The 22972-nt window shown below is 39.4% G+C and overlaps 3 protein-coding genes across 3 annotated transcripts in view; all 3 read right to left on the bottom strand.

The window, feature by feature from the left end:
• rassf3 (Ras association domain family member 3) overlaps positions 1-6971 on the bottom strand; it is a 57623-nt gene extending 50652 nt beyond the window's left edge. The window contains exon 1 of the mRNA XM_084573140.1: positions 6395-6971. Within this exon, the coding sequence (XP_084429266.1) occupies positions 6395-6893 (499 nt within the window). The 5' untranslated portion in view covers positions 6894-6971. The remainder of the gene's footprint in view (positions 1-6394) is intronic.
• A 432-nt stretch (positions 6972-7403) lies between these two features.
• Positions 7404-12005, bottom strand: LOC311508403 (uncharacterized protein). Its single transcript, XM_084573141.1, has 7 exons — positions 11845-12005; positions 10370-10775; positions 9621-9737; positions 8947-9008; positions 8553-8714; positions 8267-8380; positions 7404-8175 (listed from the first exon to the last, which is right to left on the bottom strand). Exons 2-7 carry the CDS (start codon positions 10764-10766, stop codon positions 8137-8139), a joined length of 891 nt encoding a protein of 296 aa, XP_084429267.1. The 5' UTR covers positions 10767-10775; positions 11845-12005; the 3' UTR covers positions 7404-8136.
• Positions 12006-16018: 4013 nt separating this feature from the next.
• Positions 16019-22972, bottom strand: part of dgki (diacylglycerol kinase, iota) — a 66108-nt gene continuing 59154 nt past the window's right edge. Inside the window, exons 28-33 of the mRNA XM_084573006.1 lie at positions 22605-22630; positions 22034-22071; positions 21469-21589; positions 20569-20605; positions 20308-20407; positions 16019-18797 (exon numbers count right to left, since the gene is read on the bottom strand). Coding sequence (XP_084429132.1) covers positions 18687-18797; positions 20308-20407; positions 20569-20605; positions 21469-21589; positions 22034-22071; positions 22605-22630 — 433 coding nt within the window. The 3' untranslated portion in view covers positions 16019-18686. The remainder of the gene's footprint in view (positions 18798-20307; positions 20408-20568; positions 20606-21468; positions 21590-22033; positions 22072-22604; positions 22631-22972) is intronic.

Genomic DNA, 22972 nt, shown 5'->3' with positions numbered 1-22972 from the left:
TGACATAATGCATTTCCTAAATCCTAACCATGCCTGACCATAACTTACCATCCACAAACTGGTCATGACAACATTTTTGAAAAAAACTTCTTCGCTTCTTACATTTTGATCTGCTTTTTTCTGGTCTTAACTGGAGAAACATATATACCGATCAGCCACAACATTAAGACCACTGACAGGAGAAGTAAATAACATTGACGATCTTGTGACAATACAATGTTCTGCTGGGAAACTTCTGGACCTGGCATTCATTGGTGTGGATGTTACTTAGACATGTAGCACCCACCTAGACCAGACCAGGCACCCCCACCCCATAGCAATGACACTCCTTGATGGAAGCAGCCATCCCCAGCAGGATGCAGCCTGACACAGACACACACAAAAACACTTTAGGAAAAACAAAAAAAAAAACAGCACAAGGTGTTGACCTGGCCTCCAAATTCACTAGATGCAAAATTGACCAAGTATCTGTGGGATGCACAGGAACAAGACTGGTCCTCAGACTCTCTCTTAGTTTTGGAGTCCAGTGTGAACTCCGGAGCAACAAGATGCAGCTTACAAGCTACAAATATTCTGCCTACAATTGGATGAGGTACATCAAACAATTAGAAGTTTTATGCATCTGCTTGACATTTGGTACACGAGGAAAATATTAAATTAAAGAGTTAAAACTCATATTTTCCGTTAATCATATTATACAACAACTAAAAATCAGCTGCCGTCATCAGGCTTATTTGAACACTGCATGACTACACGTGAAAGCAACTGATACGACAATTTAACGTGAAAAGGAAACTCCTTTGGTGCAAATGCTTTCACAGAAGAGCATGAAGACAAAGACAGGTGTGTGAGGACAGGTGTGTGTTGAATACATCAGCCATCTGCAGTCTTCTGATTCCTTTTCTGATGTTTCTTTCTTTCTTTCTTTCTTTCTTTCTTTCTTTCTTTCTACATGTCTGGACACGTGCTCAGCTCTTTTATGTAACCAAAACTTTAGCGAGTGAGAATAAAAAGAACGAATTAAGGAGAGGTTTACCGCAACACGAAGAGCTGCAGGTTTTATATTTCTGTTTTAGCTCATTTTCACCAAGCAACACCTCAATACTTCAATGTGTTTAGTTTTATGTCTCCATGGAAGATATTTTTTTGTTTCCTGTTACCAGACAGCTCTTGTCCAGGTTGATTTACAGTGAACTCTTCCGGATAAGTTTACAGCAGACGAGGAAACAGGAAAGGAGAGAGAGAGAGAGGTTGCTTGTGGAGAATCACAACTCACCGGAGTTTCTCCACAGAAGACTGACTTCCAGACGTCCGGATCGACGCATCGCTTTCGGAAAGCGGTAGAAAAATCTGGACATCCTCCTCAAAGTTTGGCCAAAGTTTTTGGCAAAGCCCATCGCACACACTCTCTTCGTCACAGACACACAATCTGTGACTATTTTTCCAGGTTTCCAGGCTCCTAAATTGTTCAAATCCTCAAATCCAAACAGATATTCATCCTTCACCTCCATCCATGATGCCGCTCTGACTGTGGCCCGGACTACACTGGTGCCACTCCTCGCACACGTATTTGTTTGTGGCATAAACGTGTGTGTGTCATTGAAAGCCACAGGTTGTGTGTGTCTTGTGGAGCCAAACTGCCACAGCGACTGAACAAACAAAAGGACGGCAGCTGACAGACACAGAGGAGGTGAAGGCAGACTTTACTGTAGACAATCAGCAAAGGTATTTCTCACAGCCTCTATAATATGACACCAGTTCACTGTCCCTTTTCTCAGATGCATGACCTCTAATTAAAACCAACCTAATTAGTATTTATTTGTACTTGAAATGAATCCTCCTGCATGTAAGTCCCTTCAGAGTGAAATCAAGCTGCAGAGGAGCTTTCTACGAACACATGACTAATGGACGCTAATGCAACATTAAACGCAATCAGACAAAGATCCCCTGCTCTCTTTGCAGGTTTTCTGTTACTTTGAGTAGTACAGAAAGAGACGATGGGATGAGAGACAAATAGAGACTCAGTTGACACAAGTAGAAACACAGAAACTTGTTGCACTGTTCACTTAAACTCATTTGGATAACTAATAACTAATGTCAAAAATACACCCTGACCCGTTGAGGCATGGACTCCACTAGTCCTCTGAAGGTATGTAATGTAATACCCACGTGAATCACAGGTCCAGTCCTGATGTTCACATGCCTATTGAAGGACGCAGAAACAGAGTAATGTGGTGTATGGTGTTCAGTGCAGTGAGGATTGTACAGACTTGTACACTGGGGAAACCAAACAACCCATCCACAAACGCATGTACCAACACAGGAGAGCCAGCTCATCAGGAAACGATTCAGCGGTCCACCTACACCAACGTCCAAATCTTAGCCAGAGAAGACAGATGGTTTGAAAGAGGAGTAAAGGAAGACATAGGGCTTTTGATAGGGCTTTTGAAGTTGCTGCTCCACGTTTGTGGAACCAGCTCCCCCTGGATATTAGATCTGCCCCCTCCATTTCTGCCTTCAAATCCAGGCTAAAAACTCACTTCTACTCCCTGGCCTTCCTTGTTCCCTAATCCTGTACTCCTGCTTATTTTCTGTGGTTCCTTTTAATTATGTTTTTATGACTAATGGTCTAATGTGTTTTCTGTATTATTTGTTTTAATCCTTGTTATCCCCTGTACAGCACTTTGGTCAGTTTATGCTGTGTTTAAATGTGCTTTATAAATTAAATTTACTTACTTACTTACTTACTATCTATGTCAGACTGGAAAAAACATCTCTAAACAGAGAAGGTGGACTGAGATTTAACCTGCCATCAATTTACAATACAGTCTTAATACTTAATACTGTCCCCAAGAAGTTTCAACCCCATTCACACCTTGAGACTGGAGACTCTGACTGATAATGGGTCGTTAGAGCTTTTTTTGGATATGTTGTAGGAGCTTTAATCAGTGGACAGGGGTCAGCATGGACACCCTGACTGGTCTGCAACTACACAGCCCCATGCAAAACAAACTATGATCCACTCTGGTGTTCTGACACCTTTCCATCAGATCCTTCACTTCTCACATTTGTCAGCAAGCCTCTTTTCCCTGAACCACTTTTTAACAGATATAGACGACTGCAGGCAAGGAACACCTCACAAGATCTGCAGTTTTGGAGTTTGGACTTGGTTGTCTAGTCATCACAATGTGGGTTCAATATGTTCCACCCATTGACAGGCTCCATGAAAACAAGATAATCGTGATTCATTTCATCTTTGAAATGTCCTTCCAGTGGATATTTTAGTTGCAGTTTAAGATTTTAATGAAACTGGAGGGTATAAATCTGCACAGTTTGAACCTTACAATGGTTTATTGAATAGATCTTTCATTTACCAGTAACATTTTTGGATGTTTTAATCTTGAATTAATCAAAATGCATGTCCGACTAGTGTTCACCCTCAAAATTCCTTCATCTATCAGGTTATTTTCTGTGATTTTCATTGTGGGTTACCTGCACTGAAACAATAATAGCAATCTAATTCCAGTTAGGGCACAATATGAGCATGAAGTCCTCTGCAACTTGACGAGAAATTAATTTTTAAAGGAAACACCTGAGCAAAGCTGGCTTATAAGTGACTGTTTGTGTGTTAATAAGTGAACCAGTGACCGATGCAGACATTAAATGTCCTCTGTGGAGAGCTACAGGAAATTTTATTTTCCACTTTGCATCCCTTTGAGGAGGGTCACCCATCTCTGTTGACATTGTAATGGAGCAACAGGCCTTTAACGGGCTTCCTGAGTCGCAGTTGACTGCGGAAACGCCTTTTAAATGAGCAGAAACATCAGCTAATACACACACACACACTCAATCAGAGCCGCTGGAAACACAGAGTGCATTGTGTGGGATCATTGTCTGCAAAGTTAATGAAGTTAGGAGGCTAAATGGACGAAGGCTGGGGAGGAAGATTGTTTGTTTAGTTTCTGTCAGGCTTGTTTCAGCTTCTTATTCAGCGCTGTATGTGCTTTATGCTTAAACATATCAGTAATAATGATATTAAAATCAGATCTACTCAGCTGAGTTTGTTGGTATACATCTTTACCGACAAAATATACATATGGAGGCTATATATCTTATCGTGTTTCTCATCAAGTTGTGTTTTATGGGAAGCTTTTAGTTCTGCGTATGACTTAATGTGTGTTTAATGGGTATGATATCACTAATAGGGAATGAAATTGATTTTAAGTGATATTTTCTAATGTAACGCACGATTCTGTGTCAAGCTTATTATACTGTTTGTTTCTGGTCTCTTAAGAAATTCAATCTGATTCGCCAATTTGACCTATTTTTTCACATAAAGTCACAAGACTTTCTAGTTAGCCCGTTACTTCTTTTAGTATATCAATATTAATATACTTTTTAATGTGAATATTAATGGTTGCCATGAATAGGGCAGACAAATAAATCTGAATCTCAGTAACGTCAGTTAAACAGCAGCAATATAGTTTTCACGTTTTCCAGCTAGAGCTTGCTAACATTAGCCTGTTTTAGCTAATAGCTAATGGCTTTGTAGCAGCAAGAGTTAAAGTTTAGAACAGACTAATTGTAAAATAATACTAGAGTTGGTTTTGTTTCACTGCATTATATATATTGATCACATTAAAAGCTAGCTAATACTGGGTTGTTTAAAAAATACCTCAATGTGAGTTAAACAGCGGCAATACGTCTCAAGCTTTCCAGTTAGCCCGTTACCTAAATGGACTAGCTAACACTAGCCTGTTTAAATAGCTCCATAATGTGGGATAAATAGCAGTGCTACGTCTCCCAAGCTTTCCAGTTAGCCTGTTAGCTAAACTGACGAGCTAATTTTAGCTTGTTTAGCTAGCTCCATAATGTGGGTTAAACGTCTATCGAGCTTTCCTGTTAGCCTGTTAGCTAAACTGACGAGCTAACTTTAGCTTGTTTAGCTAGCTCCATAATGTGGGTTAAACAGCAGCAATACCTCTTGAGCTTTCCAGCTAGCCAACATTAGCATGTTTAGCTATCAGTCAAATGAAGAAGGGGGTTCAACTTTTACAAAATTATAAAAATAAATTGTTTTACAAGTGGAAGGATGATGTTTTTTTAAAGTTAAACTTCAGTAACTTAATTATTAGTGACATTACTGACATAATAACGTAGCATAGCGTAGCATCTGTTGGTCTTTTTCATCAATATAAAGCCACAGAATGGTATAAAGCAAGCACACTGAGGAAGTTGAGTGAAAATATTGTGAATGAAGATTTTAAGATAGAAAAATGTTTGAATATTCAAAACTGTCTCATGAGTCTCATTTCCATCACTGCACCAACAGACACAACACAGCGGCATTTTTTGGAGGCCAACACATGAGCCTTTCTCTGACTTCCCTCCTTCCATTGTTTGTCAAACAGAAGTGGAAACAGAGCTCATACTCAAGGTGTCTTTATCTTTTCGCTCTGAACTGGTGCGTCTGCATACCGACCGCATTCCATGGGCTGAGGAATTGTTTCTGTGACATACCAATTATGTCGTAGACAGCACTCGAACATGCGTTACCTAAAGAAATGCTGATGAAACATTGATAATAACCAGTTCATTCAAATGATTTTAGCTTCCTCAAAAGTCTAACTGTAAACTACTGTTTCATGGTTCCTACTTTAAACCAAACACCTTATTATTATGAATTAAACTACAGAATTTAGCTTATTTTTGTCACTTTAAAGCGTCTCAGTTGGACATGTGCATCTATAACTGTATTTTTTATGAATATTGATAACCTTTTTAGTGTTTGTAGTTGTCATTTACTCAATTAAATGTCAAGAATTGTTGACATCATGACATATTTTAAATTATTCAATCTTCACTTTCATGTTTGGCATTTTGTTTTGTTTGATAAATGTCTGATGATCTGTCAAAGTAGCGGTATGGATGTGCAGAGATAGAATAAAATGTGAAAGTAGACAGACGTCACAAACCAAACTCTGTTCAACGTTTATGTGTATTTTTTTTTTTAAAAAAACATTCAAATTTATTTTATTTGCTTTAACAAAACGTCATCTAGTCTTCTTTATGGCCTATATCATATCAGTATTTGACCAGAAAACACATAAACTATCAACACCTAGTATTTATTTAGTGGCAAAGTCCTCTTATTGTCATTGTAAACATTCTAAATATAAAGCAATAATACTGACACACTTCATTGTCCTTAATCTGCCCTCAGTTCTGTTAAATATTAGTTCAAGATATCCGTTTGATTTCCAACTATAACAGCTTCCTTATTGCTTGCAGATTTATTGCAACTTTACTAATATTACACTAGTTTCACCGATCAAATAAACTATTCTTCACTTTGGACTCACCCTAATTACCACCCAAACACCTGCAGCCTTACCTGTACAGGTGAGCCCATGCTCGAAGATGTAGCAGCAGCACGCGTCACACCAGGTGGGCTCCCCGCAGGGCTCGAAGTTGTGTCCCTCCCCGGACTCCTCCTTCACCCTGGGGTCCCTCTCTGTGAAGATGGTCCTCACATCGGCGTGCTTGGACCCCTTCTTCCTGCTCCGGGGTGGCCCTCCTCCGGCCTCATCCGGCGCGTTTCCAGCGGCTCTCATCTCGGGGCTGCGCGGCTTCATCTCCGGCTGCGCTCTCTCGCTCCACGCCGCCTCCAGGCTCTCCAGGCTGGGTTGGTGAGGAGACGTGTGTCGCCGCGGAGCTCTCACCACCATCTGATTGTTGGCTTTGGAGACCCGCATCCTGGCGTCCTTCGGCGGCCACGTCGCCTCCTCCAGCGTACCCGGAGCGCTGTTGATGATATGAACCACCCGCACGGTCAACGGAGAGTCGTCCGTAGAGCCCACGGGGGCGTATTTCCTACCCTGGACGTTAAACATTACGCACGCTGCGCATTCTCCTCCAACAACAAACCAGCACTGGTGAAGCGTCCGCGTTGTGTTGACACCGACTGATGAGCCGTGTTGTCCCGGCGTACGGCGGCTGCTCGTTCTCGGGGAGCAGGTTGAGGCAGTCCGAGGTGTGACCGCCAGAGAACGGGTTGGATCTCATTTCACTTAAGAGCGCGGCACGTTCTTGGAAGGACCCGCGTTCCAAACTCCCTTCACAAAACAGCTAATTTAAACTTTCTCGCGTTGTCTGCACCAAACTGCACCTCCGCAAGCTCAACTTAAACCCCTCATCAAACTCACGCGTTTGAACTCTTTAATTCGTCTATAAGCACACGCATAATAAACACGTACTTTTATTTTTGTTAGTGCTTCGTGTCAGAATACCTCTTTCTTGAATGAAACCTCAAATGTTTTTCGGATTCATGAGTTTATTAAAATAAATATTACATTTTTTTTTTCTCCATGAAGATAAAAAACCAAACATTAAAACGGAATTTAAAAAACTATATATATACATTTTATTGGAGTTCCATAAAAGTGGAGTTTACAGTTCCTTCCACACGGGGCGCTGTCTTCACACAAACTCTGATTTCAGCAGCGAAACAAGAAGCTGTCAACATCTTTGATCCTGATTATATTCCTGCACACACATATGACCTGAGATTTTCCCTTTTTAATACATGTAAACATTTGTTATGACATTATTCTTTCATTAAGTATTTGCTGTTAAGGTACTATTTAATAAATAGTAAAACAAGCTGGCATCAATTCTTTAACATGTCGTAAGCACGTGACAATTAGACAAAGTACATACAATATTGCATTACAAAAAGGAATAAGATATGCAAATTGATCTTTTACACATAAGTTAGAAACTTAAAGTGTCCGTTATTTATTATTTTTTTTTAAGAAAAAGTGCAAGTGCTTAGGAATACTTTTTATTTTTTGTTTTATCAAGCTACAAAACTAATAATGCTGATTTAATACACTACCATTCAGATAAGTATTTTTAGTTTTAGTTTCTGAGAGTTGTATCATAATTATTGCTTCTAATGCTGCAGTTGTTTAATGCTCGACAAGGAGAGTAAAAAATGTCCTGAGTGATTTTTTAAGACCCTGATTTTAAGACGTCACGGGGCGACAGTGAAGGTCCCGAAGGATCGTTGTGGCAGTTTTCAGCGACCAGCTGCAGAAGGTGTTGTGGAGCTGGAAAACATCTCCCTCCGTCTGTTCACTGAACTTCGTCCTCATCCTCCTGAAAGGCGGCTTCCTGCAAGAGAAAGAATATTCAATAAGCACATATGGAGATTTAAAGGTGAAACTGCTTGTTTGTAGCAGAAGACGAGGGTTTTTCCACTTACATATCCACCCTGCTGCTCCGCCCAGTGGGAGTAATAGTCCTGCAGATATCTGGCTCCGTGGTCGAGGAGGCGGTTCATGGGCAGCGTGTTCACCGCTGACAGACGACTCGTGACCTGACAGGGAAAACATGATTCAGAGTTTATTAATGATTCACCTGTAGCAGTTAATAAAATATCAGCTTTAATCCTGAAGAATCTGACATTTCTAGGTTGCCATGTCTGAAACTAGAGCACAAACATAAAGGAGTCCTGCAGTTAAAATAAAACTGTCGTGGTCGTCCTATACCTCGCACATGACAGCCATCTGGGTTTTGGGTGACGCTTTTGGTCCCGGAGAGTCGGGGTTGGAGGACTTCAGGCCCATCCTCGTGAGCAGACTTGACATTAGCCTATTAAAGAAGTCGTAGTTCCAAAACAGTTCCATGGCTATGTTGGCATTTTTCAGCTCCTGGGGGAAGGAGACAAACATGTTCTGGTCAGTTTAAGATTTACTTCACACCTTCACACACTCAAACAGAGCCATCAGAGTTCATCACTGATGATTAACAAGCTGTAAAACGGTCTTTGGACTCTACACCTGCCTGATGACGTAGAATATGGACGTGCGAGTGTCAACGTTTTCTACATTTTAAGTAAATTCTGCAGCTTCTCATATCAAAGAAGAAGCAGTAGTGACGTACCCTCTCGTTCAGGCTGTCTCCAGATTCCCTCAGTATCAGACCGATTATCTTCTCTACGTCATCTAGAGAGACACAACAAAGGATTAGACGTCAGAAAGACAACAATATTGACTCTTATCAGCTGCGATTCAACTGTGTCTTCATCGTGGAGGCTGCACGTTTCTAATAATTTGACATTTGAGTCAGTGGCTAAATAACAGAAACACTTTAATCCTCCAAAATGATCATCCAGTTGAATTAACATCAGTTGAACATTATAATTGTCATGAAGCTAAGATTTAGAGCAGGATTGTTATAATACATTAGATTTTACTAGTGTACCTAATGAACTGGCCAGTAGCCATACGTACCAGCTGGATACAAGAGATGTGGGAACACATTAGAGTCTTTAATTTCTAACATTTTGTTGGTGAATATACTACTAATGTATGAGGAAAGGTTTACGACTCTGATATAAAATGATTCTCCAGATAAACTACTCAGATACCTCTTCAATTAACCCAAACGAGAAGCTTTAGTTAGTTTAAACTTCATCAAGAAACTTGCTTTTGCATCTGAGTTCATTCTTTTCATTCCTTGCTGAGATTATTATTGTGCGGAGGCTTTAATCAAATTACAATCAGTTATTTTCAAAGTGAAACACTTTCTTGTTTCTCTGCAGGAAAGAGACTCACCGTGTTCACAGTCCGCTTCAATGTCCGATTCAACAGGAATGAACTGCATTTCTTCAGCGAGCTCCATCAGTCGCTCGGCAACGTCTCCCGACTCGTCCTCATTTTCTTCTGTCTCATCTGGAAGAAATAAAAAAAAATGAAGAATCTGACGAGGAAATCACACGCCGTCGGCTGGAAGAACGTCACAGAGCAGGAAAAACCTGTGCTTCACATCTGAACCTTATAAAAAGATATAAATAGTCGTAAAGTTTTCCATTACTGTCAACGGGTTAGTGAAAATACTGAAATAAATGTGGAGATTTTTGTGGTTTGAACTGAAAATGAACAGCTGTATTGTTGAGATGATGCTAAAAAAACAAACAAAACATCATATTTATTTAATAACCGCAGTAAATCCTATAGTACTACTCTCATTTCTCATACTGTAAAAACATTTCATACTTACTGTAATTTTACCAAGATCTGTATCAGTTTTAGTTGATTTGAGTCATTTATAAGGAAGAAAAAGACTAAATTATAAAGGTTCCAGCTTCTAAAGTGTGAATATTTGCTCCTTTTTTACTCCTATCTCTTTGCAAACTGAATATTTACAGGTTTTTAGACTTTTGGTGTGAAGACGATACTCAGCAAGTTAACTGAGAGCTGCCACTTGAGCATGAGCTGCACTAATAGAAGTCTGGATTTCTTTTGCATCACTTTTTTAAAGAACTGATAATAAAAACAGGGGTTTTCTGAGGCTTTAAACTCACCATGTGGACTAAATAATCTGCAACTGACGTTATTATCGTCATCAGGCGTTTGCTGTGGTTCTTCATCTTCAGTCTGAGGTCTGACACACTTGAAAATGTTCAGAAGAGCTTTCAATCCCTTCATCTTCCTTTTCTTCTTTTTCGGCTTCTCCTCCGTCGTCGTCTCCTCTTTTTCTGGACCGACTGTTCCATTCGCAACAACGCCATTAAGTCCAACGTGGCTGCCCCGTGGACTCGGAGAAGTCTCCCGTTTGGGTCGTCTCCTCTTCGCATAGGCCATCATGATTCTGTACTCCACGGTGTCCTCCATGCTGGGCGAGTCTGAGGTAGATTTAAGGTCTGGGCTGGCGTTGTGGTTGGAGAAGGGGTCGTGGATTTCTATGTGCCCGTTATCCATGTTGATTTACTGTGGATGAAGAAAGAAATGGATCATAGTAAGAAACTTAAGTCTTTAATTCAATACGGTTTAACAGCATCCTCCAAAGCTGAATCACCACCTTTCTTACGCTGTTTAAACTGAACATTAGAATAGTCATGAAGGAGGATTTATATTCACTAGTGTACCTAATTTCCAATCAGTAAGTTTTGTACAAATCAAAATACAATATATAAATGAATAATTAAAAAGCGTGATCCAAATCTCTCCTTCACTACTTAACATGCAGAGATTTACTAAGCATAATGCTGACTTTAATATATATTTAAATCAAAATCTGGTCATAAATAAACTATTATGATCATTGTTTAATGAATGAATTGCTCAGTTAGATTCCCCAAAGGACCAAACTCAATCATAAAAGCTTCTTATTAATATGCTGTTGATTATTAAATTATATTTCAGCTCTTTGAATGAATTATTTTGGTGTATACTTCTATTCTACACACTACAACATGTATTATATCTACATTTTCTCTACGTAAACAAATTATATAATCTTATTTCCTTGATAAACATTCAACAGCTCTTGTTTCATGTGTATGTTTGTTAAGTCATCTTTGTTTTATCTTTATGGGGTCTGTTTTATTCGAGTCCTGTCTGGGCATGTTTGAGGGTTTACTTCCTTAAACAAAACTTGGGCAAAGGGCATTAAAAAGTACGTTTATTAGCCATTGTAAGACATTTTTAATCAATGAAAGTCGGACTTTAAAGAGGTTTAAAGCTAGTTTGGCTGCTATTTATACCTTAAAGAGTTACATTACGACTGTCAGTGTGCCAGAAATGAAACTTAATATGCTAATATGACACAAACGGCTGTAAATGTTAAGAATTAGGTCATAAGTTGTACATGTTAGCATCATAAAACATGATTTCAGACGGCTGGTTTAGCTAGTTTTGCTAGTTAGCTTGTTAAATGAAAACTTTTCTCCGGTAAAGCGAACTCTAAAACACACTAAAACAACTTAATGACAGTCTTTAAAAGAAAGTCAGCTCGTGTGTGTGATATTTGAAAACATAAAAACAGAAGATAACTTACTGTCAAAGCGGCGAAAAAGACGTTAAATTAAGATAAAATATCCACCGTGACTTCGCTTGAACAAGTCCTCTGGGTAAATAACGTCCTCAGCTGTAGCCGGTGGAGTAAAATAACCTACGCGATTACGTCACGCCAGTGTCATGTGACGCACTGACGTAGTATGCCAACGTCCAAAGAGTCAGCGGGCTCTGGTCAACCACAGATGAAAATAAGCTAGCTATTTGTTTTAAACTTTTATCATTTGTGTTAAAACTCAAACAGCCGGCTCCCTCGCTTATAAGCCGATTTTTTAGTCGTTTGTTTCGCCACATTAAAAAACGAACGTGAAAGCGACACAAACTTCGGGGAAGCAAAACGAGCTTTTCAGGTTTTAATTCGTCCTAAATCTTCGTTAGTATCCTGCTTCCCGTCAACAATAAAAGAACTGATATTCACCGCCAAAATACAGAATGAGTGGTTTTTACTCACTCAGAAACTTCCAGAATATGCCTGTGTAAAGGTAAAACGAAACTGATATTTATTTATTTATTTGTTAAAACTACATGACCAATGAGGGCTCATAGGGGGAACAATATAAAGTTCCCACTTCTGCTTCCAGACCAAAATAGGAAGATGTCGTATATTTTTGATAACAGCAGGTCAGCTTTTACTCCCCTTTATCAAGAGGCGATGTTTTCATGTAAAGAAATCTGCTGTGGAAGCACATGACATCTATATTTAATGCCCAATTCATACAAAACTTCACAATTTATATGCCAAAAGAATCCATCCAGACATATTTTTTTGTAATGGAGCCTCAGAAAATGTCAGAAAGGATGAATCTGACTTTCTATTAGCAAAATTGAGTTGTTGTTTTTTCTGACTGAGGTCTCTATAAGCATTTCAGATGAAAACTGGAACTATTACCAAACAGACTATAATTAAATAGAGGAAGTCCCATTTTTGCTGACATTTAATAAAGTACAGTATAAATAATGAAGATACAGTTGCTACAACTCCTCAAAATCTCAAATACCTGAAGCAAATCTGAACTTGCATCAATGACGGGATAATGCAACGAGACACTTACGAGCAGTGACGTTTTCCTCAAGAGAAACTCGGAGATAATGTCAGTGTGAATTTCTTGATTTTATGACTCGGGTGATTCATCTGTCGCGTGTGGATTACAGGACGTATATCTTTGTTGGTTCGGGAAACAAGTTGTCGCAGGTTGACTTTTCTGTTCAGTGGCTTTTGGGTAAACAAAAAGCAAGTATAATCTGTTACTACAATAACACACGTCAACATGTTCTGAAGCCCTGAAACACTGGGGAAACTACAAGTGTATTGTATGCTAGAGGGAGTGTTAAAGTCCATTTAGTGGTTCTTCTGTAACTTTTTAATTTAAAACGGAGAATGGAGAAAGAACTTTGAACATTCAACAGTTAATACACAGCTTACAGTACTAAAGGCATATTTGCTTAAATGGGAACTCCCTGTCGTGACTATGTGCTCAACAGCCTGTGAAATTTCTCACTCTTATGTCACAAGTTTTTTTTTTTTTTTTTTTTTTTTAAACAGTTAGTCGGTCAAACTCAAAGTACTATTTATAACAAAGCACTACGGCAGAGAATGTCAGGATGTGGTGAAAAATCTTTTTCTCAGAGGAGAAGACAGTAGCTGCACGCATCCTGCAGCAACAATTACCTCTTACAGGAAACCCTTTATGTTCCAGATAAATCTACTGTGAATGTTGCATTACTAATGCTTGAGTCATATATTGTCATTATATTCTCTGGGCAGTTAGAAATATAAACCAGTATACTGGATACTGTACCTGCATCATTTCAGGTACAGTGAGTTTAATCATTATGATGGTGGTAGGCCGTCAGGGCCATGTTCATCTATTCTGCGCAAGCAAATTGTCCCGGGTATTGATAGCTATTTGTTGAACTGACTGTAGCGGAAAGAGGAGAGGCTATCGATTTGGTTGCGGATCTTCGTAGAAAGACATTTTCACGGCGGACTTTGAAGGAAAAGTTGGATATTGTGAGGAAAGGCCGCCCAAACCCAGAGCTAGCTAGCCTGACCCAGCCGGGGATAGGGTGTACCCTAGAGGAGAACTCTAAATAGTTTCTTAAGTTCTGAAGAATTCATTATATTTTATGTATATTTGTCATTTGACATATTTGGCGCTGGTGCCCAGCTGCAGTGAGTGAGAGACTTTATGAATGGTTTCTTGCTTTAGTATTGACATTCTTCTCGCTATATGAGACACCCGTCTGCGATGCTACGTCCTGTTTTATTACGTATCTGTACGATGTTGATGGTTTCTGTAGCAGTGGTGTCATAACTATCGTATTAAGAGGTGTTTTGAATAACATTGGAGGTCACTGAAGGCCTAGGTGGAAAATGCACAGTCCGCCACTACATTATGACACATTTATACTCATGTAATTATGTGAATATCTACAGAGCTTGGCTAAATATAATATTCTTAAAAAATAATTTAATAATGCTTTTAGAAACATTTCCCGTTGACTGTGCCGGTAAAAATACACAACATTTACGAGTAAACATTTTCAATTGATGTGTGTATTTAATGTTTGTTGTTGTGTATCTATTTAAGTGTATTTTAAATGTTTTTATGTGACGATCTATGAATTTTAGCCATGCTAGCAGCGCGGTCGGATAAATCCACTGACTCCTTTGCCCCTTTGTTTATTCTAATTAGCCAATGTTAGCATGCTAAGGAGGTCAGTAGTATGTTAGCATACGAAGGAGGTCAATAGTATGTTAGCATGCTCAGGAGGTCAATAGTATGTCAGCATGCTAAGGAGGTCAATAGTATGTAGGCATGCTAAGGAGGTCAATAGTATGTTAGCATGCTCAGGAGGTCAACAGTATGTCAGCATGCTAAGGAGGTCAATAGTATGTTAGCATGCTAAAGAGGTCAATAGCATGTTAGCATACTAAGGACCTAAGGAGGTCAATAGTATGTTAGCATGCTAAGGACCTAAGGAGGTCAATAGTATGTTAGCATGCTCAGGAGATCAATAGTATGTTAGCATGCTCAGGAGGTCAATAGTATGTTAGCATGCTAAGGAGGTCAATAGTATGTCAGCATGCTAAGGACCTAAGGAGGTCAATAGTATGTTAGCATGCTCAGGAGGTCAATAGTATGTTAGCATGCTAAGGAGGTCAATAGTATTTTAGCATGCTCAGGAGGTCAATAGTATGTTAGCATGCTAAGGAGGTCAATAGTATGTTAGCATGCTCAGGAGGTCAATAGTATGTTAGCATGCTAAGGAGGTCAATAGTATTTTAGCATGCTAAGGACCTAAGGATTTCAATAGTATGTTAGCATGCTAAGGACCTAAGGATTTCAATAGTATGTTAGCATGCTAAGGAGGTCAATAGTATGTTAGCATGCTCAGGAGGTCAATAGTATGTTAGCATGCTAAGGACCTAAGGAGGTCAATAGTATGTTAGCATGCTAAGGATTTCAATAGTATGTTAGCATGCTAAGGACCTAAGGATTTCAATAGTATGTTAGCATGCTAAGGAGGTCAATAGTATGTTAGCATGCTCAGGAGGTCAATAGTATGTTAGCATGCTAAGGACCTAAGGAGGTCAATAGCATGTTAGCATGCTAAGGACCTAAGGATTTCAATAGTATGTTAGCATGCTAAGCCAATGTGCGACAAAGCATTCACATCTTAGCATTGCTGCTGGGAAAATGTTAGTTAAAACTATTGCTAAGTAATAAAAAATAAAAATAAAAAACAATACTAGCTTTTTAAGCAAATATGACAAACATTATATCTGCTAGATAACATGCTAGCAGTGCTACTGTAAGGATATTAGCTGGCTCAAAGAATTACTGAGGCTTAGTATAGATTCATACGGCTGTTAGCACGACTGAAAACTCTGACGTTTTATGGACTCTGTTGTTTTATTTATTCATGTTCTGTGGTAACTCGGGCATATTCGTGGTTTGTGTCTTGTCTTGTCTTGTCTCATCTCGTGCCTTGTTGCCGCCACATGTAAATGCCTGGTGACCATGAATAAGCAGCTTTTTCAAAACAGAAACTGGTTTCTGTTACCGCTCTACGCTCTAACACGAGGAAACAAGGCTTGGCAACACGCAGAGAACTTCCCCAGCTCATAAATAATGAGGTCAGAGACAAGAAGCTACAGCGTCACATCTTCTTTTAACCAAATTAATAAAATAAAACATCAAGCTTCAAGTAATTCCATCATCATCATCATCATCATCATCATCAGAAAAATAAAATACAAAAGAAACACCCAACACATGACCAACCTCAGAAGAAACTCGGGTATAAATCATTTTAAAACTATAATAATTTAATAGTTTAAACAACAATAATGCCATTTTCGTGTTATGCCATTACCAGAAAACAATCCCAAGGAGGTAAGAAAATGCCATGCATGACCCAACGCTGCTGAGAGACACAGATTAATATCCTACCCATTAGAAAGAGTGATAAGAAGCATGTGTGTGTGTGTGTGTGTGTGTGTGTCGTTCAGACTTAGCTTATTAGCACATCATAGCAAAACGTCGTCACCATTCACAAACAGTTCAGGATTTCATTTACACACTTTTTTTTCTGTTTTGTTATCTCCACTCGCTCAAAAAAATGTAATTGTCGGGGAACGTACTGTTAGCTAAGCTGCTAATGAGGCCGTACACGTTAGCTCGTTGCTTTAATCAGGTTTTAAATGAGTCATTTCACCTTCTGTTTGACTCCAGTGAAACCCAATCGCTCGCTGTGTCCATATTTACATAGTTGATGGTTTACTCAAGTTTCTTTTAATGTTTTACCTAAACCATAAAAAGGCGCTTTTCTGCAAAACAACCATAAAAATAAAAAAACTTCCCTGTTAAAAGGAAAAATCATAAATAAAAAGAAAGCGGCGACTCATGAAAAAGGTTTTTTTTAACCTTGTGAATCACGACGGCAGATAGAGTCAGAGTTCCCAAACGGACGAGAGACAGAAAAGAAGAAAACATTAAATAACAACAATCATATACTCAACCAGCACTGAAGTAAAATTGCACATTCGATACTCCTCCTCAGCGTTAAACGGTCGACTGTGTCCAAAAACATTAATGTAATGTAAGCGATTAAAAAAGAAAAAGACGTTTTCTATTCATATTGCATTGAATATGGCTCAGATTCTTCTTCTTCTTCTTGGATTAATGCACACACACACACACACACGCACACACATACGGCAACACAACACACAATCTCAATGTGTTGACTTATATCTGATATGGAATGAGTCTCTCACACACACACACACACACACACATTGCATGTAAAAAGCCATGTTGGGTCAGGAGTACCAGATACACACTATCCCGCTGTGAAGAGTTCAAATATATATATATATATATTTATTAACAGGTTACTGATTATGCATTAAATACCCCTCCTCCTCCTCTTCCTCCTCTGGTCTGGGCTCTGGTAGGATTCATGATTGAACTGGTCTGTTCTGGTTCAAATACTGGTCCCCTATCAATAACACGCTCTGTTCCAGTCAGTGATATGACTGTTCAAGGCGTATTTAACCTATTTACGACAAGAACCAGCAACACTGGCGCCTTACAGGAAGAGCTGAAGCCCTCTGTTGAACACAAAGAAAAAAAAAATCTGATTTGTTTTTAGTCGAGATCAATTATTTGGTCTTTAAAGTGTCGGAAAGTCTTATTCGGTTCGACTGAAACCAGCAAAAAAATGTTAACGATGAGAAAGAAAACAGGCAATATTTCATCTTTACAAAAAGGATAAAAGAAGAAAAGGCATGCGTTTGATTTTGTATTGACTGAAAGAATAATTAAATGTAATCCTGGATCTCGTTTGTGTTGAAGAATGAAAGTCAGAAAGATTTCGGTTCACATGAATGTTTTGCGTCTGAGTCATCTACGCCGCTCCCTGTTTTCCCTGCATGTTGCTAAGGATGACAGTTTTTTTAATATTTTGCTGTAGTCTGCCGAGTCAGCGCGACATATTAAAAGCTTGTGCTGTATCTCTAACTATCTCCTCCAGAGAGAGAGACAGGGTCATGAATCATAAAAGGTATGACTCATGAGCCACATGACTGGATGTGAGTAAAGAGCGGCTGTGATGCAACACAAAGATGCACAGAGCAGAAATTTAGCAGGTGGTTACCAACAACCCGTACTTCCTTAGAAAATAAAATAAAATTAAATAAATAAAAGCTTCCTGGCAGTCTGTGAAATTTTCTGCTTCCTGTTTTTTCTGAAGCAGCATGTGATACTGAGATGTCACCATCGTGGAACCGGGTGATACTTTCTGTTTATTCAGAAGAATGTGTTAGGGGATTAGATATGACACTACATCAGTGTAATGTCTTTGGCACACAGGTTTAAGTAGATAAACTATTTTGGTTCTTAAATTAGGCTTTTCTCTTCATTTCCTAACGACGCTTACTTGCTTACCACTGAGTAAAATATGCCGCCCCCCCCGCCTCCCTCCAAAAAAAATTAATCCCTTTCAAGATAAACGACAGGTGAACTGTGACGGCTTGGGCAAATTGCACTTGCATCCTGAACCGTTCATCGACATCCTACAATCAGCCACTCGATCAGCACGACCAATAAATAGAATATGAATAAATAAATACAAATAAATAGTCGGTAAAATCAGTTCCTCTGGTTTTCATCTCTCCGTCTGCAAAGTCTTTTTGTTTTTGTTTTTTTTACAGCTCGTTGTAACTCTCCCGAGCCACGAGCGCGTTTGAGTCCAGAGAGAGATTAACAGACAGAGAGAGAGAGAGAGAGAGATTAACAGAGTGTGTGTGTCTGCGCCTCAGACGGCCGTCTCCAGGTCTTCGTTGGTGGACGACGTCGTGTGTTGTTGGGAGCTCAGGTAGGTGGCGAGCTCTGAGTCTCCCTCTGCTTGGTCCGCCGGCGTCTTCCCCTGATGAACACACAATAACGAAGGCTTAAATCAACCTGGTTTATTTACTGTATTTTTAAATGATCCGCCACAACATTATAACCACTGAACTGACAGAAGAAGTGAATCGCATTGAGCATCTTGTGACAATTCAATGTTCTGCTGGGAAAAGTTTGGACCTGGCATTCACTCATTCATGTGGATGTTACTTAGACATGTAGCACCCACCTAGACCAGACCAGACACCCCCACCCCATAGCAATGACACTCCTTGATGGCAGCAGACGTCCCCAGCAGGATCCAGCCACAAAAACTCTTTAGGAACAACTCAAAAAAACATGAAGAACAGCACAAGGTGTTGACCTGGCCTCCAAATTCACTAGATCCCAGACTGGTCAAGTATCTGTGGGATGATCTACAGAGGACCCTCCCTTCAAAGGCCCTGACACGACAGGACACTCTCAGAAGGCCCATGTCCATTCTCTGATGAGTAAGTCCTGCTCAATATTAGTCATAATGTTGCGCCTGATCGGTGTATTTAACACCCATGATCACCACAAGGTCACAATCAGGCACTGACCGCCTCAGCAAACCGGCCGTCCATAAACTTGGTGTGTCACTGTCTTAACCCTTTAACACTTATATATATAAAGGTCAAACAACTAATGTCCCTGTGATAAGGTCATTTCCCATTTGGCTTTTAATTCCGGGCAGTTATTTATAATTTTCTCCATGTTACCAGGGCGTAAAACCCTCCCGGGAGAAGCGCGAGTGAAACTGCTGTGGTTTCAAAATACTGGTGAAGTGCCACACCTCGACTTTCACAAACTGCCGGGGATACATTCGGTTATAAGCGGTTAAAAGAACAATTTGTGGAAGTAGCGGCGTTTTAGCAAGAGGCCTTCATCTGCTTCATCATCCACGACTCAAGCGTAAAGTCATACTTTCTGCCCGAATAAACTTCCCTGGAAGCTCTCTATGTACTGGTATGACTACAGTTGAGTTGTTATTTGGAAAACCGCGCGTTTTCACTTTTACTAACACTATTATTATTACGTGTTGTTAGTAACAGCTGTGTCGGCGATAACAAGGTTTCAGACTTTGCTCTGAAAGGAAAGTTTGTTTCTTTATTTCAAACGTGCAAAAAATGGTTTAAGATGCACCAGAAACACTTTGGACATTCAGTGCATGAGATTAAAGTTAAAGAAGATTTTATTTATTCAGATTTTATTATAATTTGCATTCAGAGACATGAAACTTTATTTATCTTTATCCTCGTTCTCTGTGTCCCTCTTTACTTTCCCTCTTATTCTCTGGTATCAGAATAAAGAAGCACAAAAGCAAAAAAGAGGAACCTGAAAAGAAAAGTTGTGTTGTATTAACTATTCCCAGTGCACAAAAGGTCAACGAACTGTGCCAAAGTGAAAGCCAGACGACCAGTTCCATATAAATCATTTACATTTATCGATATGACTCAAGTTTACGTCAGCCATGCGCACATCCTTGCGCGCAGCCTGAACTGTGCTCTTACCTGAAAGTTGGTTTTCTCTAGCGACGCCCCGGCCTCCACCAACAACCGACACACGGCGTGCTGCTTCTCTGAGGCGGCTTTGTGCAAGGCAGTGTCCCCTCTACAAAAACACAAAGCAGGGAGCTGTGGTTTTAAAACTCATTACACTGAGGTTACACAGAAAACGGAGAGGTGCCAGGGCATGCAGTTTCTCATGCTCGGAGCGAATGCAAAGGTAAATTTCAAAAAGGTGTGAAGGTAAAATAAAAGCAGCCGACGTACTTCTCTCTGTCTGTTAAATCCAGAAGAACCTTAGAGCCTGACATGAGACAGAGGAAAGATCGTTTAAGACATTTTAAAACACTTATTTAGCTTTGCACACGTATAAAAATCATGATAGCACTTTTCCAAACAGTCTCATACAATAAAAGTTAATAAAAGATATAAAGAACAAAGAAACAAAAACCAGGAAACGCTCTCGTGACGATATCATCTTTTTAATCCCACACATTCTTCTCGCTTATTCAAACACGGTGGCTACATTACCCACAATGCAATGCTTTTTAAACGAGGTTGTGTTTAAGATCTGAGTCCAAAACGTTTTCATAAAAGACAGAGGTAAATGATTAGTTAATATATTGTGATTTAGTCGTGTAGGTTTCTTCGTTTCTTCAATTTTATAATATGACTGACTAAAATGGGCATCACCCTTTATAATGCCTTTGTATTTGCTACATTAAGTTAGCTTGCTAGCTGTTAGCCTCGCTGGCTTGAGAAACGCCAAACATATGGAGTGCAAGGCTTCCTATGTCATAACTACAAGCTCACATGACTTATTTTCATCGGTAGTGGTGAAGTTAGCCATTCTGACACCTGATTTAAGTCACGTGGTGCAGATTTCATAGCTGTTTATCGACTACTAGCGCAAAATGAAAATTTAACACTTGCTTTTATTGTGAAGGAGACACAGGAAACGCAAAATATTTGTCAGTGAGGTTAGAATTGCCCGGGATGGATAATCAAAAACCCGTCAACTGGATTTTTTTTACTTTTATTTATTAAATGGAGGAGTAGCAGCAGTGAGCCATTAGATGAAGAGCTGCTCCTATGACAAGATATGTTTTTGATATTTCTTCTGACTGTTTACAGTAATAAAGATGTCTTATTTAAATTAAACCCCACCTTGTTGCAGTATGTAGCTGACTAGCTCCGCGTGTCCGTTCTGCGCCGCTATATGTAGCGCCGAACAACCTCCAGAGTCTCTGACCAACAAACTGACGCCTCGACGCACACACTCCGACAGCTGGAAAAACATTAAAAAAAGGACATCAAAAACAGGAGTATATATTTATTTCGATTAAACCTCGGAAAACACAGAAGGAGCTTTATTTTTAGCACCGTATTTCTTGATTTACTTTACTCATACAAGCTAAGCAGGAACCCTGAAAGCTGAAACAGTATGCTAACACTGAATTGCAGTTCCACTAATGTCCACTAGAGGCTGGTTCTAAAAATGAGTCAATCGCCGTAGACATTCACGATGAAATGTCCAACTTTACGGCATAAATAAACGTGTAAATTAATAAATTGGTGGGCGTCCTCTCGGGTTGCTAGCTGTCTTTACCCGTAGCTCCAAAACTGAAACTGACAGAAAGAAGCTGGGCAGATTATGGTGATTCCCTGCACCAACTGGTAAAACTGGTTTTGATTTTCCCAGTAGTGTGTTGTTCGTGTGAGTCCACTGTACCATAGAAAGATCCCCGGAGCTGGCAGCAGTCAGCAATGCTGGAAACAAACACACACAAAGACCATTATCAGCAGCTTTATCACGCGGTCAAGGCTATGATACACCTCAAACCAAAAGGTGTTTTACTTTCTGACTCATCTGAGAAATATGTAACAACCATAAAGTAATGACCTAACTCTCAGTACCTCTTACAAGCCTCTATAGACCAGATTTGCTGAATAAATCTAAACAATCCCACGTCTTTAAGCATCTGAAAGTGAAACTAAACTATTAAAAACATGAATGCAGCCTCTACGAAACATGAATCAGCAGAAACGCCTGAAGGAATGTTGTTTAGCGATTGAAGTGCACTGGAAACTGAAACAAAAGAGTTGAGGATAAGGAACAACAGGCTCATTAAAGTGGAGAGTCCCAGAATATTCCAGATATCAAACCAACAACAAACATGTCCAGAACAAGTCTAGACACGTTTATCAGAAACTCTAAATAGTCAGCTGCTTCAAGAGACTGAAAGTGATCTATAAAAAAAAAAAAGCCCCAAACTTTTGCAAAGCTCTCAAGGGTTAATTACCTTGTTCCTCTGGAGTCAAGGAAGCACTGTAAAGAGAAAATAAACCTAATCAGTTCCTAATCTCATTCATACTTTAATTAAATGATTTGTTTAATAACCTGTTAGCTGATCGACTAGTAATAAATAATAACGTGAATAAAAATGTTCCACAGCTCCAGTTAGACTGCTTCTACAATATGATTATTTTGCACCAGCTCCTTATCGATTATATCTGGAACAAAAAACATGTTTTCTTTTTATCTGTTAATGATTTTACTTATAAAATAGAAAAAAAAAATACAAAAAATGCCCAAACTAATATCTGCAAATGTCCAAAACACAACAATACTGATTTTAAAAAGAGGAACTTTCCATTTGGAAGGCTTTAA

Source organism: Chelon labrosus (assembly GCF_963514085.1).
Source record: "Chelon labrosus genome assembly, chromosome: 23".
In the NCBI taxonomy this organism is placed as follows: Eukaryota; Metazoa; Chordata; class Actinopteri; order Mugiliformes; family Mugilidae; genus Chelon; species Chelon labrosus.
This window is presented reverse-complemented; position numbering and strand designations above follow the sequence as displayed.